This window comes from Telopea speciosissima, chromosome 6 (assembly GCF_018873765.1).
Source record: "Telopea speciosissima isolate NSW1024214 ecotype Mountain lineage chromosome 6, Tspe_v1, whole genome shotgun sequence".
NCBI classification, from domain to species: Eukaryota; Viridiplantae; Streptophyta; class Magnoliopsida; order Proteales; family Proteaceae; genus Telopea; species Telopea speciosissima.
Window position 1 is genome coordinate 10949196 of NC_057921.1, and position 15858 is coordinate 10965053.

The following is a 15858-nucleotide window of genomic DNA, read 5'->3' on the forward strand; positions in this document are numbered from 1 at the left end:
AAAGAACATGTGCAAAATGTGTTCTAACGGAGCTATTTTTCACCAATCCGGTTGACCTGAAGATTGATTCGGTTGACCGGATCCTAGCCATTAGAGAATATATCCGTTAAAAACTAGCCGTTTAAAAGTTACAGGGGCATCCGGTAGATGTCTGATCGATCGGATCATCGTCCCACTTGATCCGGTCGACCGGATCATCTATGGGAACGTACTAGTGCAGCTACTGCCAGACCCGATCGATCCATACACTGAGATCCGATCGATCGGATGCTCAAACCGGATCACAATCAAGGCTGGATTATGATTGTTTGGCTGAGGGGATTGGTCTAGGACTTTTTCCAATCAATTTGGTCCTATTTAAGGGTTATGGAGGGGTTTATTTACAACCTCCTAAAGTCTCTAAATAATGTATATGTTCATTCATTTATTTCATGCAAGTACAATTACAATCATGCAGTGAGTGTTCTAAGAGTGCACACGAGCATCTTCTTCATTCTTCAATCTTCAAGAACTCTTTTGATGTCTTCTATGCTTGTCAAGCTTTGTCATGCTTTCATGGTCAGTTCTTGAACTTCTCTTTATTATCTTTTCTTACTTTGTGTCTTCAAGTTTCATATCTTATTTTTCTGCCGATATAAAAACACACACAAGACCTTGTCTACATATTTGTTATCATCAAAACACTTACGGAGGTGGGGTTAGAATACCCCAACAAGTGGTGCCACTGATGGTGCCACCCGACTATCTGGGACGTGCCAATTGGTCCCGAATTGGCTCTATTTGGCTGAAGGGGGACTATTTTATTTCTGGTATTTTTTTTGTGGTTTTTTGGGTGACTTGAGAGAGACGTCATTTTTCCATGTCATATTGTCATCATTATCGAGGGGTAACAAAATTCAGTGTCTACAGATAGTTCTAGAGCAAGGCCGATCAACATTAGAGCTGGTTGATGATCTTGCTTTTCTAGTGGCATGTGAATTAGAATCTCCACTATTTGAAGGCTTCACCTTGTCGAACTCAAAAGATTTCTTGTCCCGGTTAACCTCGCTAGATCTACTTAACCTCTTGAGGATTTGAGGTTCAATCTCTTCATTTATTTCAATAGTCTCCTCTTCAAGAGAAAAACTCCTCATGCTTTATTCTTGGAAGAAGGTGAACTGGTGGCAATGCATCTGAGAGAGAGAGAAATGGAGGTAAGAATTAGATCGAGATAATGCATTATAATTAGCTTTTGGAATACCTAAGTATTCTGGGTATTTGATTATAGTGACACATCGGTCTGCCAATTGGTATTGGTGACTTAAAGCATACGACCTAGAATGGGTCACATCTTTAGCATCTTCGAAAGACATTGGGCAAACTACATCGACAATGGCAAAAGGGGCATTGACCAAGGTGGCTGTTTTTCTAGGAACTTGTTGAATCTCTTCTTAAAACGCCTCATGTTCATAGAGAGCCCTTTCCAAGTACGGCTTGCATTTTATGGCCAAGCTAGGAAGTCATTGCGATGTATCTCTCTTAATTGGTCAACAACTACCCAATGCATTTCATCCAAAATTCATCGGTCTTGACTTGGATGGTACCTTATACAATTGAATTTCTCATATTCTATGATGGATTGGTAGGGGAGACGTCTTTACATTTGTCTTTTACTGATCGGTTCTTCCTTTTTTGCGGCAATTGAGATAATTTGTCAGAAGTGGATTCAGGATGGCCAAAAGTAGAAGATTGTTAGTCATCAATGTTGGAGATTGATCAGTCTGAACTGAAAAATAATACTTTGACTACCAAGCCGAAAACTCTTCTGTGACCGCAGGAAAAGGTTCAAAGTAGTGCGACTTGAAATTAGAAAGTGCTAACTGACTTAGAAGTGTTATGTCACAAATGCTTTCAATATCTTTCAACACTCGACCCTCGGGTGTACCCTCTACATCTAAAAAAATAACATGGGTATGGAAGGGCCTAGACTAGACCGAACGGCGGAGCCCAAAATTGGGGATTATAAGGTTTAGTCCCACACATGTTGTTCTTTGTATGTTTGAGATAAACCCCAAAGTGTAAGTCATGGCAAACCAAAAGAGAGGCCCAAAATCTGGATATGCTAATGGATTTTGAAGAGCAGAAGTAAGCCACCAAGGAACACTATCAGAATAATGAAAAAGGATAAAAGATTTGCTAGAACGTTTTTCAGGAAGTTGGAAGAAAAAGATAAAACAATCAATTAAAGACGGATTGACTGAGATGCAAACTAGTTTGAAGCCGGATGCTAAGGAATTCCAAATCATAATAGCCGCTGATATGATCATAGGTAGATGGGTCATTGTGTTGGGCTTAGTCTATTAGAGGTAGATGGATAAGTTGTGTTGGGTCAGTCTGTTAGGGGTAGATGGGTAATTTCATTAGATAGAGCTTTATATAATAAGAGGATCATTCTAAAGAGCATAAGAAATATATCAAATCTCTCTTTTCTGTAAAAAAATAAGGAGAGATTTGATATATTTCTTATGCTCTTTACAACGATCCTCATACTATATAAAGCTCTATCCAATGAAATTATCCATCTACCCCTAACAGACTAATCCAACACAACTTACCCATCTATCCCTAATAGACTAAGCCCAACACAATGACCCATCTACCTATGATCACCGCAGTACAAAGAAGATAAAATAAAATATGCCAGGTTGATCTATCGACCATCAGCTAGAGCATTGACTAGTCTAAGATAAGCTTTTGTGATTTTGTTCGAAGTACAAATGAGACAGCGGCAAATCCAAGACAAAAGAAAACCTACATACTCTTGTTTGCTGACAAGGCCTTGATCTTTTCTACAACGGGTGAGATATAAGGTATAAATTGACTATTTTGAAAAGTCCAGGTCCAAGTCACTCCTATATCTCTCTGAGCCTTCATTGAATTCTTCACCTTCAAGTTTAAGGCCTAAAAGGGCTTAAGTGTCCAGAAGGATGGGACTCATCATCCTGCAACTAAAATGGAAAGAATTGGTCGTTCGTGACCGGGAATGAAGAACATTGTGGAGGAGATTAGTATTGAACGAAAAGAAGATTATTAACATGAAAATGGCATCATAGATACCAAGTTTTCTCCAAATCTCACCTTTTACAGCTAAGACCCTTTCAACTCAGGCATTCAATTCATCATATGGAGAGGGCCATAATCGATTGAATGCCTTGAGTTTAAGTTTAGGAGAAGGACTTCCTTTCTTGAAAAGGATTGAATCATCTGGATGGGTATGGAATCAGTTATAGAAGAATCTTCTTAAATCAGACCTACTATAAACTTGTAAAGTGATCCTTGCGAGGAACAAATATCTCTTGGTTCACTGTAGGATGGAGTTTGTGTGTCTTTCTTGCATAAGTTCTGCTACTGATTTGGAGCCTCCTGGAACAAGATTCGGTTGACTCATGCTTGATCCTGATTCGCTAAGAAAGAACAAGGGAGTTTCAAGAAGAAGGGTGTTTCGATTGCTTGGAAACAAAATTTGAAAGAGCAGCGGAGATGAACAGTTTTGGGACAAGAAGGGTTTTAAAACGCAAGTGTGCTAAGTGTTTTTGGTGGTAGAGATCATAATTATGCCTAGGCAAACAGCAAGAAAGGCTGCCAAGGTTTATGGTTAACAAAGAGGGTGAAGACATGGGGCTGTAACGACAAATTTACGTCTAATAGGTCACGTCAAGCACAGAATCCTTCCTTTAGAGATATTTTGTAGACCATGACCGATTCATACACAATCTGCAAGAACTTATTGACCCTATTTATGAAGATTGTGAGGGACATTTTTTACACCCTAATTTTTCTCGGTCTTCAAAAGTGAGCTAAAGAAGATACAGTCCAATTTTTCTCAGTCTTCAAAAGTGAGCTAAAGAAGATACAGTCCAAGTACAAGACAAAGAATAAGACCGCTTAGTTCGTTTTAGACCAGGCTAGGCAGTTTTAGTTATGATGGGCCAAGAAGTTATAACCGATTCTGATACCCATAACAAGTAGTTATGATCGGTCAAGGAGTTATAACCAACTACTTGAAACTGATCAGGGAAACAATTGCTCTGTATAAATAGAAAAAAAAAACAGAAGGGACCTTCAATCAAATAAAAAATTTTGCACTTTTATCTTTCTTTGGAGTAGGAGTAATTTAGATTAGATTAGTTTGTCCACTGTAAATTCTCCCTTTAAGATATCTTGTTATGCATTACTTATCATTCAAAAGGACGATTAGATACAATTTTAATCATTTTCTATGTGCTCTGTCACTTCTCCTTGTTTTCTGATTATTGAATAGTCCTTAGAGCGATTGAGGCAGGAGTGTAATCCATTTTTACCTGGAAGAAGTCATATTAGTATCCATACTCTTCGATTCTCTGGCACGCTTGCGCATTTCAATCTACAACCTCTAAACTGAAAAAGTAGGAAACAAAAAGGTCTGATAACGAAAATTTTTCATCAAAATACATGGGAAGGAGGAATTCAATTTGAAGCTAGTAATCATAAAGGATCATGAGAGGATGAGCTGGGTTGATCTCAACACCTCACCCCATCACTCCCATGTACCGCCCCACCCCACCTCTGTTGATTTACTTCACCACCTGATGAAACCCAAATTCACACGGACCAATCGGAAGCCGCCACGTGTCCCGACCCAAGAAGGTGGGTCGACTCAGGACCGGTGGAGAACCAGGTAGGTGCGAACCAAGGATGGACTTGATGAAGACCAGGCATAGGCGCAAACACCCTTGGACGCGAACCCCTATGGGCGCAGACTCCCCCATGGGCGCGGACTCCCCCCTATGGGCACGGATCCCCCTATGGGCGTGGACCACTTACGGGCGCAAACCCCTATGGGCGCGGACTCCCCCATGGGCGCGGACTCCCCCCTATGGGCGTGGACCTCAGACAGGCATGGACCCACGCAGATGCAGATCTGACCGCGGAGGACGTAGAGCCTGATCTAAGACCAGGCCACTACCACAGCCATCAACAAGACATGCATCATCTCAAGGACTCTAGGCCACTGCCTACCAATCACGTCAACCCTGACGGACTCAAACACCAAAGGCCTTATCCAACAAGCGCAAGCGTCTATCTACTAGAGACATCGACTCAATCGGGACACTATCTCCCGTAGAGAGGCAACCAACCAAGAAGAACCCTGCCACCCAGGGACACTATCAACAACGAGGACTACTCGTCGTTGACTGGGACTCTCCACACTGCCACCTTCCACTATGAAAGGGAAGGTACTCTACCCCATCAACTCACCTTGAATTCTAGCTATTCATCTGTTGGCTCAGAGAGATTTAACTTAGGCATCAGAGAGTCCTAGGCCGAAACCACACCGGTTGTCCCTTGTCACCCTGGTCCTTTTGCAGGTTACGGCACTCGAGGGACCATTGATCGATTTCCTGACGCAATACCACCCCCTCCCATCACTCCCTTGCACTACTCCCATCTCCCACTTCTTAACAAAGAAGAATGAAATATGATATTTTCATCAGCTCAACAACAAAAAGTGCTTATTTTTTCCATTCCAATCTTTGGTTATTGAAAAATAAAACCACCAAAGCCATGATGATCAGAAAAAAAACAAAACAAAACAAAAAAATACAAAAAAGAGCTTATAAATGTAAGCTCACTTTGGTAGAAATTAAGGCAACATGAAAAAATGTGACCCCTTATAAAGAGGGGTGATAATATAAAGGGAGAGATTCTCCAAGAAAAAAAAATTTTGTTTAATAGCATAAAGGGAGAGATTCTTTGAGCAAGCAGAATAGGGGAGCACACCAATGAAATGGGACAAAGTAGAATTGTACATTGGAAGGCAGCAAATTCATTTCATTTGAGGAGAAGGAAGCAAAGGGTATTTTTTTCTTCAAACTTTTAATTTGGGCAATTTGATCCTAAATAAATGGTTGGGTGAGTATTAACGTTTAAAACTAACGACAGTTAGTTCGATGGACTAATTTACTTACTTTCAATAGATGAGGGGGTGTGCTTGAAAGGTTTTAAAGATGAGCGGGTGTACATGAAAACAGGCCATAGTTGAGGGGCTGTCCCTATATTTTCCCCTTTATTTTTTGGTGACCATTTTTAAGGGTGTATATCGGTTCAGTTCCGATTGGTTCTAGTTCAGTTCCAGGTAGTATTAGTGTAAATCAGATCCGGACCAAGTTCAACTTCGGTTTAGAAATTCGATACTCATATGGAACTAGGGCACCCAACCCAACCCGACCTGACCCGACTCTGACTTAGGGCCAAGAAAATCCAACCTTGTCCTGCCCTTAGGGTCGGGCCGGGCTGACACTGATCATAAAGTGGGGGAAGGAAAGATGCATGAATTTGATTGAGTTGGGCTAGAATTGAACCGGTTCAGATCATGGTCCAATTTAAGTGATTTATTTCTTTTGGTTGTTAGGTGATTTATTTCTATTGGTTATTAAGGAATCTTTTAAGTTGTTTAGCTTTTAATTTTAGTTGTCCCACCCATCCACGATTTATATTGAGTGAGTGACTTGTTTTAGTAATAGGAATCAGCTTTGGAATTCAAATTCCTAAGCTGACTAGTTGGAGAAAATTATAAATTTTACATAAAATAACATTATAATAAAACATACTATCACTTATTATCTTTATATATAATATTAATATATTATATATAACAAAATATGTGTGAACCAGGGTAGGTTCGGGCCAATAGAGCCAAACTTGTACCTCTATACCAAACCTGTACAGTTCTAGGTGGGTTTTGGTTCCTATTGTATTTTGAAAATCGGTTCCTACACAGTTCGATTCTGGTTCTTGTACCTGGTTTATATATATATACTAGTAAACGTGCACGTGTAGGCATTTAGTAGGTGGTAGAGAATAAATTGTTAGGAATATATTGGCAAGAATGAGAGAGAGAGAGCGAGAGAGAGAGAGAGAGAGAGAGAGAGAGAGGAAATGAAGGTTGGAGGAGGGGATGTGCGTATAAGAGGGCAAGGGAGACTTTGAAAAGGTACTTGTCAACATCTAGATACTCACTAATGAGAGGACCTACACTTTGTCATGAACTTTGATCAAACACGTTTCTCGTGATTAATTTAAAAAAAAAATTAAAAAAATTATCTGTAAATTCTACTCATATGTTCGAAAAGGTTTACTTAATTTTACCTAGAGCCTGTTACCAAAAAAAATAATAATTCACCCATAGCTTCCTTCATAGACACTCTTCAAAGGGTATACCTTCTAAATATGGATAGCTTTAGTAGAAATGGGGGGTCGGGCGGTACAGGAGAGATGTGCTCAACTCTATGGCAGATTAGGGAAAAACGAAGGCATGATTTGTATTTAGTATTTACCCCTAAAGGGTATTTTCGTCTTCAAACTTTGAATTTGGGAAATTTGGTCCTAAAAAAATGGTTAGGTGAGTATTAACATTTAAAACTAACGGCAGTTAGTTTGATGGATTAATTTACTTACTTTCAATAGATGAGGGGGTGTGTTTGAAAGATTTTACAGATTAGGGGGTGTTTATGAAAATAGACCATAGTTGAAGGGTGTCCCTATATTTTCCCCAAAAATAAACATTACAAAACCGGCCTTAAGGTACGAAGGCCGATTACCAAAAAATAAATAAAAGAGAAATCAAAGGAACACGATGTAAGATTCGAATCGAACGACAATATGGATACCCAACAAAACTACAGTGACATGCAGCATGCTCTACTAGGGGTGTCAATCGGTCGGGTTCGGTCGGTCTCAGTCGGGCCTAGACGGGCCTCGCCAATTTTATAGGCTGCACCGTGTCCGACCGTTTAGGTGTTTGGGCTTGCATTGAACGGACATGGTACTGTTTAATTTCGGTCGGTCGGTGTTCGGTCTTTAATCGGGGCAGCCTTATTCAAGGTAAACAGGTCTCAAACAGGCCTCGGTCGGGCTAGTGGCCTATTTAACTCTAAACGGGCACTAAACGGGTACTAAACGATGTGGGTAGATAATGTCCTCCTAGCATTGCTCAAATTTAAATATTACAAATGCAATAAAATGCACAACTGCCTTGAACACGAGCGTAAATACCAATCTGTCTGGGTTCATTCACTTGTTAGATTCTGGTAGAAGTTAATTAAAGAAGCCACCTTAATTCCAAATGTAATCCTCATTAGATTATAAGACCCCATCATAAAACAAACTCTATGAGGAAACGTGTTAGATTGAATCCACAAACAATTACTCAAAGACTGAAATTTTGATTTTGCCATACTGAATAGAAAAAAGAAAAAAAAAAGAGATGGAATTTGGAAGGTTAATTAGGGTTAATGGTTTTTTTTTTGGTAAATAATTAAGGTTAATGGTTACTTAGTCATTTAGGAGGGTTAGGTTACCTAGGTCGTTAGGGAGTTGGAAGTTGGAACGTTTGTTTTTGGGTCTTTTCTCTTTTGGCCGTTTGGACATGGCCGTGCCTTGGGGTTAGGGGTAGAATAGGTAATAATTATCGGGCTTAGGGGGTCGGGCTTAAACGGGGCAAAAGGGTTTGGGCTCGGTCGGGGCTTGAAACGGGCGGGTTGATCGAGCACCTGATGGTGCCACCTCCAGCACCGGGAACGACCGTTTATAAACGGATCGGGCTGAAGCCCGACACATTTATTAATCAGATCGGGCCGGTTCAATCTTTAAGCGGTCGGATGCGATCGGGTCTGCCGGTGCAGGCCTGGCATTGACACCCCTATGCTCTACAGTTACAGAAGGGGGGAGATTTGGCGTAGACATAAACACACAAAATTTTCAAAAAGCAGTTGACGGGGTAAAGAAAGACGTGCTCTGCTCTATCTCTCACATTACGGATTTCGCGGCTATTTCAGCGCGCGGTTGTTACCAGGCAGGGTTAGCAGATATAGAGTGATCTGATAGATAGGGGTCAGGGTTTTCGAAAAGCATCAAAATCGTTGGATTGGTGTGTTTGCTTGATTTGACGAGACGAGGAAAGCCAGATGCCGATCATCTGTTTCGATGTAGTAGGAATCGGGATTATTAAAAAAACAATAATTATTTCCACGCGTTATTCGACCTCTAAAGTCGAGAGATCGAAGTCTTCTTCTCCTTTACGAAACGCAGTCATTTCTCTTCTTCGTTTTCATTCTTTTTTGTCGTCTTCGATCGCCCGCGATTTCATTGTGCATCGCTTGGAATACAGAAAGTTCAGCCGAATCGGAGGTTAGGTTCACGTAGAATAAGATCTAAAGAGATAGATTTGGATCTCTGAAGCAGAAGAAGAAGAAGACCAAATCTGGTCTAATTTACAGAAAACGAAGACGAATTGGAAGATCATTTGGGTAAATCTGTCATCGCTTCGCTCTTTCTACAGAAAACAGAGATAGATCCATGGATTGCAACAGAATTTAGCTTGATCGGCAAAATAGAGGTGCATTGGAAAGTGATCTGTGGAAGGATTTGTAAAAGCATTGTAAGGTTGGAATGGATCGTATCTGAATTGTCGAATTTTCAAGAAAGGAAAGAGATTGATTGAAGTGATCAGGAGATCAGGAGAAGGATTGGTTAATTGCTGATATGAGCGGACAAGAACCGGCGAAGCTCGATGATGAGCAGATTGCAGAGTTACGGGAGATATTCCGCTCCTTTGACCGGAACAACGATGGTAGCTTAACACAGTTGGAACTTGAATCGCTCCTGAGATCGCTTGGTCTCAAACCAAGTCCGGAGCAACTCGAAGCTCTAATACAGAAAGCCGATAAGAACAGCAACGGCCTTGTGGAATTCTCCGAATTTGTATCCCTTGTAGCGCCCGATCTCCTCCCGGTGAAATCACCCTATAATGAAGAACAGCTTCGTCAGCTATTCCGGATGTTCGATCGCGATGGAAACGGTTACATCACAGCAGCAGAATTGGCCCACTCCATGGCTAAACTTGGGCATGCTCTGACCGCAAAGGAATTGACAGGGATGATCAATGAGGCAGACACAGATGGTGATGGTCGGATCAGTTTTGAGGAATTCTCTCAGGCAATCACCTCAGCTGCTTTTGACAACTCATGGGTTTGATTGATGAATGAATAAATGAATGGAGATCTTGGGTTTCTCTGGTCACATTGGTGTGTTATTTTCATCTGTTGCTCCTTTTCTCCTTTTGACATCAAAATTTGTCCCCTTTCTCTATGTTGGTTCATTTTAGTTTAAAAATCTTATCGGTTTAATTGTCTGGAATTGAAAGGGTTAATCGGTGTTTGCAGAGAAGGGATTACAAGAGGTTGAACGGATGAACTCCATGATGGATGGGTGTTCAGGGCTTGTGGATTCCATATTTTTTTAACGTATTCTGTATATATGTAGAGGAAGTTCTTGGTGTGGATGTGAATCTGAATGTTTTAGCATTTTCAAATTCAAACTGGAACTTGATACTTTGTTGCATTCACATTATTTTTCATGCTCGGAAAGAGCAACATACAGAGAAATTGGCTTGAGGCCCGGCCTGCCCCACGTAGGTCCAACCGACGAGCATGGGAGAGAGCTGACCACTTAAGTGGCTGACTCTCTCTCCTCTCTCTTTCTCTTGGACGATCCTAGACAGAGTGTACAAGGGAAAGGGAGTTTTAGGGCCTCTTTGGTATCACTTTTCATTTTCTTTTTCTTTTTCTAACACATAAACGTTTTTACAAGTGGTTGGTATAATTTATGGACCCTATTTCTATTTACAAAATATCAAAATAATAGAAAACACCCCCAAAATGATAATGGAACTTGAGTCCATTATGGATTATGGCCAAAATCTGTTTTTCCTTCATTTTTTTGTTCTTTAATGAGCATGTGCTCATATGACCCAAATGAGGGGTAAAATAGACATTTGTTTTAGTTTTAGAAAGGCAAGCCCCCTCCATCTCCTTCTCTTCTTCTTCCTACAACGAGCGCTGGTTCTATTCATTTTTTGAAGCATAGAGAGAGAAAGAGAGAGTAGAGTAGAGTACAACCCTCATCGCCATTAACACCGCCCCACTAACTTGCTGGAAAAGTGATTATTCCGGAGGTTTAAGATCTCAAGCTTCTGGCAGTCAACGATTTGGGGTGGAATCATGTCAAAGAGGTTGTTGTTTGACAAGGAGAGCTCTTTGAGTTTTGACAACCATCTGATGGAAGGAGAGAGAGATCCGTTGAGGCCTTGAGAGTCGAGGACGATCCTAGTGACTCGAAGAACCGTTGGTGACTCAGTGGAGATTCTCTTCTCGCAGTGTATACCTGTGATCTCATGGCAGGGATTTCCATTTCTTGAAGCTGGACTATGGAGTTGAGGAGTGGGGAAACCGAAACTGGTCCAGAATGTGGAGAGAGCAACCAAGTTCGAAGGATGGAGAATTAAATTAGCTTCGATCACAAAGAGGGGACAAACTAGGGCAAGGAAAAGGAGATACAGTTGAAATGAGTGGACGACAGAGGAAGCCATTGCGGGATTGTTTTTTAGCAGCAAGAGCGCTTCCAGGCGCGGCAACGCTGGAGACCTGGAAATTGGAAATTGAAACCAGAGATTCAAAAAGAATTGGGCTCTGCACTTTACACTTGTTTACACCCAGATTTCGCTCAACCCCTTCACGGCCGAATGCAAGTATTCAGCCATAGTGTGACTCGACCAAAGGGCTATGACCGAGACACCTTTGCGCCCCCGGTCAAGGCTGGATTCATTGGCCAGGAAGCAGTCGGTTATCATTAACGACGGTTCTTTAGCAGTTAAGACATGGGTGATGCACTAACCCGAACGTGGTTGGGGTAATGGCCGACAAGTAAGGAGGTCGTTCTCACGGTTACCTCTACTGTATAAATAAGCAGGAGAAGCGAAAGAGAAGGGGATAAAAAAAACACATATCAAACTTGCATTTACTTATCTTTACTTTCCCGCACTGTTTTACTTTTTCCTTCACAATGGTGTAAACTTAAGGTTTTTACTTTTTGTTGCTTTATGCACCCTTGTGCTTTGCATTGTAGACTATTCACTTCGAGTGATTTAAAGTGCAATTACAATCCATTTCCAATTCTCTTTGTTTTGCTGTCTTTGAGAAGTCCTCGGATTACCGGGGCATGAGTAGAGCTCAAGATTGCCGTGACGCAATAGGGTGTTCTGTCCTCATTCTGGCCATACCTGTTGGCCGAAGGAATCTAACACAACAATTTTGGCATACCTGGTGGGACACTCGATAGCAATGGTGGACACCAAAGCCAGTCTACGTAACAAAGATTGCGGAACCGATGACTCTGACGGTGGAAATGCTGATCAGTTGGTCGCACATGGAGAGGAACAGCTGGACAATGTTGTTCCCCCTTATGTGGTTGTGCTGCTGCAGGGACAGGCCCATACGGCCCCTGAAACGCAAGGGTACCTGCAAATAGGAATGGAGGATATGAAAGCAATTATTGCTTCCATGGCTCAAGTATATAATAACACCCAGGCTCGTTTTGAAGAATTGGTCTCGGTGTTTCTAGCCCAACAACGTTCGTTGTAGGCCAACCAATTTCATATAGGCTCGACCCCGATGGTACAGATGGGTAGTACGACAGGGGCCGAAAATGGTTTGCCGTCTACTCAGGCTGGGTATCCTGGCGTCTTTGGTCAGACCGGTTGTGCTAGTTCGCCCAGCCAGCCAGTACGTTCAAATGGTGCAGCAAGGACCACGCCCCCTCAGAATGGGGTCCCTATACCGGCAGTGTAGGTTGGGAATCCAACTATGCCGGTCAACACGTCAAGTCCGATAACAGGCCCCCCCAAGCTGTTGGAGGAGAGCGTGTTGGGCGTGCAAATTCAAATTTTTAGCACAGGCCGGCAGTGCCTAGAATGAACCTTCTAGAGCCTGAGTGGCCATATGTCGGTCATTTCCCACCACCCCCCAATGTGGGGCAAGCAGAAGTCTGACAAAGACAGTCGTTTGTTGCACATCAAGCAAATCAGGTACTTGTAGACCGAGTAGATTGGACCTGGTTGATCCAAGAGTAGATCAACCCCTTGTTTCGGCCCATCACCCAGCTGGTGTATAGAAAGCCATACCCTGAGCATTATGACCAGTTGGACTTTGGATACAATCTAAAAATTCTAGAGTTCGCCAAGTTCTCTGGAGAGGACCGTGTGTCCACTGTTGAACACATAGCAAGGTTTGTTGTCCAATGTAGAAAGCTCAGGGCTAACAAAGTCATGAAGCTTATGTTGTTCCCAAACTCACTGACCGGAACGGCATTCACTTGGTACATTAACTTACTGGCCGATTCTATCCAAACTTGGCGTGAGATGGAAGATCAATTCCACGCTCAGTTTTACCGGACTGAACCTACGGTCGCAATAGTAGACCTGGCACGCATGTGCCAATTGGCCGATGTAGAAAACCTAGGATTTGTAACCAGTAACTGGAGAGGGAAGAGAAGATGGAAGAAGAATTGATTGTGAAGCTTGAGTTCTTTAATTGATAGGTAAGCCCCTCTATTTATAATAGAGGGAAAATTACAAAGTGACTAAACTAGGCAACGTGGGACTAAAACCCACATAGCCGACATAAACTTAATAATATAAGAAGAATAAAATTATCCCAAAAAGACCAGAATACCCCCATGGTATTCTGGATTACATATTCCAACTCTCCCCCTCAAGCTGGATTATACAAATAAGAGAAGAAGGAAAATCTAGCTTGAACTAAATAAAAAAAGAACTCCATAATAATGCTAACACTCCCCCTCAAGTTGGTGCATACAAAGTACTAATGCCCAACTTGAACAAAATGGAAAAAAACTAAGTTGCAGCAGAATCCCGCTTGACATATGAATGCAGCTCCCAAATAAACCTTCAAGAACTTGAAAAAAAATAGGTCTTCAAAACCTGGGCAGACTTGAGCAGCAAACTTTCACCAATCTTTAACAGCTATCCAGTGATGAATCTCAGATTGTCATAGGGACATAGAATCTTGAAGTGAAATAACTAGAGCAGCAAGCAGCGAAAACAAACTGAATCAGACAGCGGAAAAAAACTATATCAACTCAACTGAAAGTCCTCAAATAGGCAACAACCAAATATCTTCAATACTCTTCAATACTTCAATCTCCCCCTTATGGCAAACTCAACCCAATAACAAAGGATACCCAAGCAATGGTGGAAAACACTGATCTTCTATGTTTTGCACCAAGTATTTCTACAAGTTTTGCTTCTACAATGTCTGCAGGTGTACTGTACATAATCCCCCCCTCACGTGTAGTACACGTGGACATAACAGAGATGATGTAAGAGATAGGGCAAAAACATAATATTCCAGAATTTTCCAAAGGTGCTATGGGTAATTAAAAAAGAAGGAATGGCAAAATTATAATTTACTAGAAGTTTCCAAAGGTGTTATGGGTAAATACCAAAGGTATGGGATATGAAGGGAATTAGAATTATTGAAAGGGAACGATGTTGGAAAAAAAGGATGGCATGGCTATAATTTGGTGGAAATCCACTTTTAAATACAATCCAAGCCAAAGGGCAAACTGATAATAAACCAGAATTTTCAAGGGTCAATTGGGTAGTCAAATAGGGGAATGTATAAAAAAGTAATGGCAGTTCTATAAATAACCAGAATTATGCAAGGGGCCCTTGGTAAATAGGAAAGTAATGGGTCATGTAGGGAATTAGATTTATTGGTTGGGGAATGGCTGAATTGCAATTAAATTGAAATCCAATTATAAACCAAACTAGGCAAAAGGGTAAACTGGAAAGATATGATAAAATATGGACAAGGGATGGATTAGAGGAGTAGGGAGGGGTATTAATGGAAACTCAAAATAAAGCTAACCAAGATGAAGAGAAATCGTGGGAAGAAGGTCTTCTTCAACCTCACGACACGAACAAGGGCAGAGAAAGTCACGGAACCAGACCTAGTTCAAAGGGAATATCGTAGCAAATTGGGTAAGACTTCGTAATCTTCAGGCCTCACTGCTACCATGAGAGAAGGAAGCATAGTCACCTTCAACCTTTGCCCACATCCGAAACTAGACTCGACTTCGAAGAAGAGAATTTCCTCACCTTTGATCTGTTCGATCCTAAATTTCAGGCAAGGCTTCGTAACATGTAGGCCTCTCAAGATCACCCAAGGACAGTCCCTGATTTTAGGTATTATGCCGACAAAGTGTGGCTGAAACAAGTTAGGGTGGTAATCTGAGAACCAGACCTGATTTGGTTTCGATTCTCACTGTAGTAGCATTAACAGGAGCCAAGATTCTAGAGTTTCAGTTGCGGCAACTCCATTCAGCAATAAAAGAAATATCCAAAGCAAGCCCTTCAATCTCCAGATGAAAGGATAAACAACAGCAATCGATTTTCACAATAACCAAAAATCAGCAGCAGGATTCTTCAACTAGAAATCCAGATCAGTAGCAGCCACCAACTCCATCGAACAATTCTTCAAACCAGAAAAGACCTACAAACGACGGTGGTAGGAAAAAAAATTGAAAAAAATGCAGGCACCATCGATTTCAACAATCGAAGATAATAAAATCGCAGCAGTGGCACGCCAAGAAACCTTAGTACTAATTCGAACCAACAAACGATGATAAACAACATCAGAAATATTGATTCAGTAGCCGAGTTATTGACTCAAATCGCAACTTGCGATAGCCACATCGGAATAGAACAAAAATAAATATCGATGGAGCACAAACCAACCAGTAGCTGATGTCTTCACCAATCAAATGTAGCAAATCAGTAACTCAATTTATGAAATCGAAACGAAACCCTAGTTCTCCTTTTTTTATGAACTAGGGTTTCTCCATAAATCAGAGAACCTAGAAACGACTCTCAAACTAGCAATCACCGGCAATCCTGGAGAGAATCAGTCACTGGTTGCCTAG

At 41.4% G+C, this 15858-nt stretch overlaps 1 protein-coding gene across 1 annotated transcript; it reads left to right on the forward strand.

The window, feature by feature from the left end:
• The first annotated feature begins 9393 nt into the window (after positions 1-9393).
• LOC122663939 (probable calcium-binding protein CML18) lies at positions 9394-10394 on the forward strand. The gene has a single exon (XM_043859611.1). It carries the CDS (start codon positions 9562-9564, stop codon positions 10051-10053), a length of 492 nt encoding a protein of 163 aa, XP_043715546.1. The 5' UTR covers positions 9394-9561; the 3' UTR covers positions 10054-10394.
• The last annotated feature ends 5464 nt before the right edge of the window (positions 10395-15858 follow it).

Excerpts from the sequence above, each read along its gene's own strand:
- LOC122663939 (XM_043859611.1), top strand. The coding sequence starts at position 9,562 with ATGAGCGGACAAGAACCGGCGAAGCTCGATGATGAGCAGATTGCAGAG.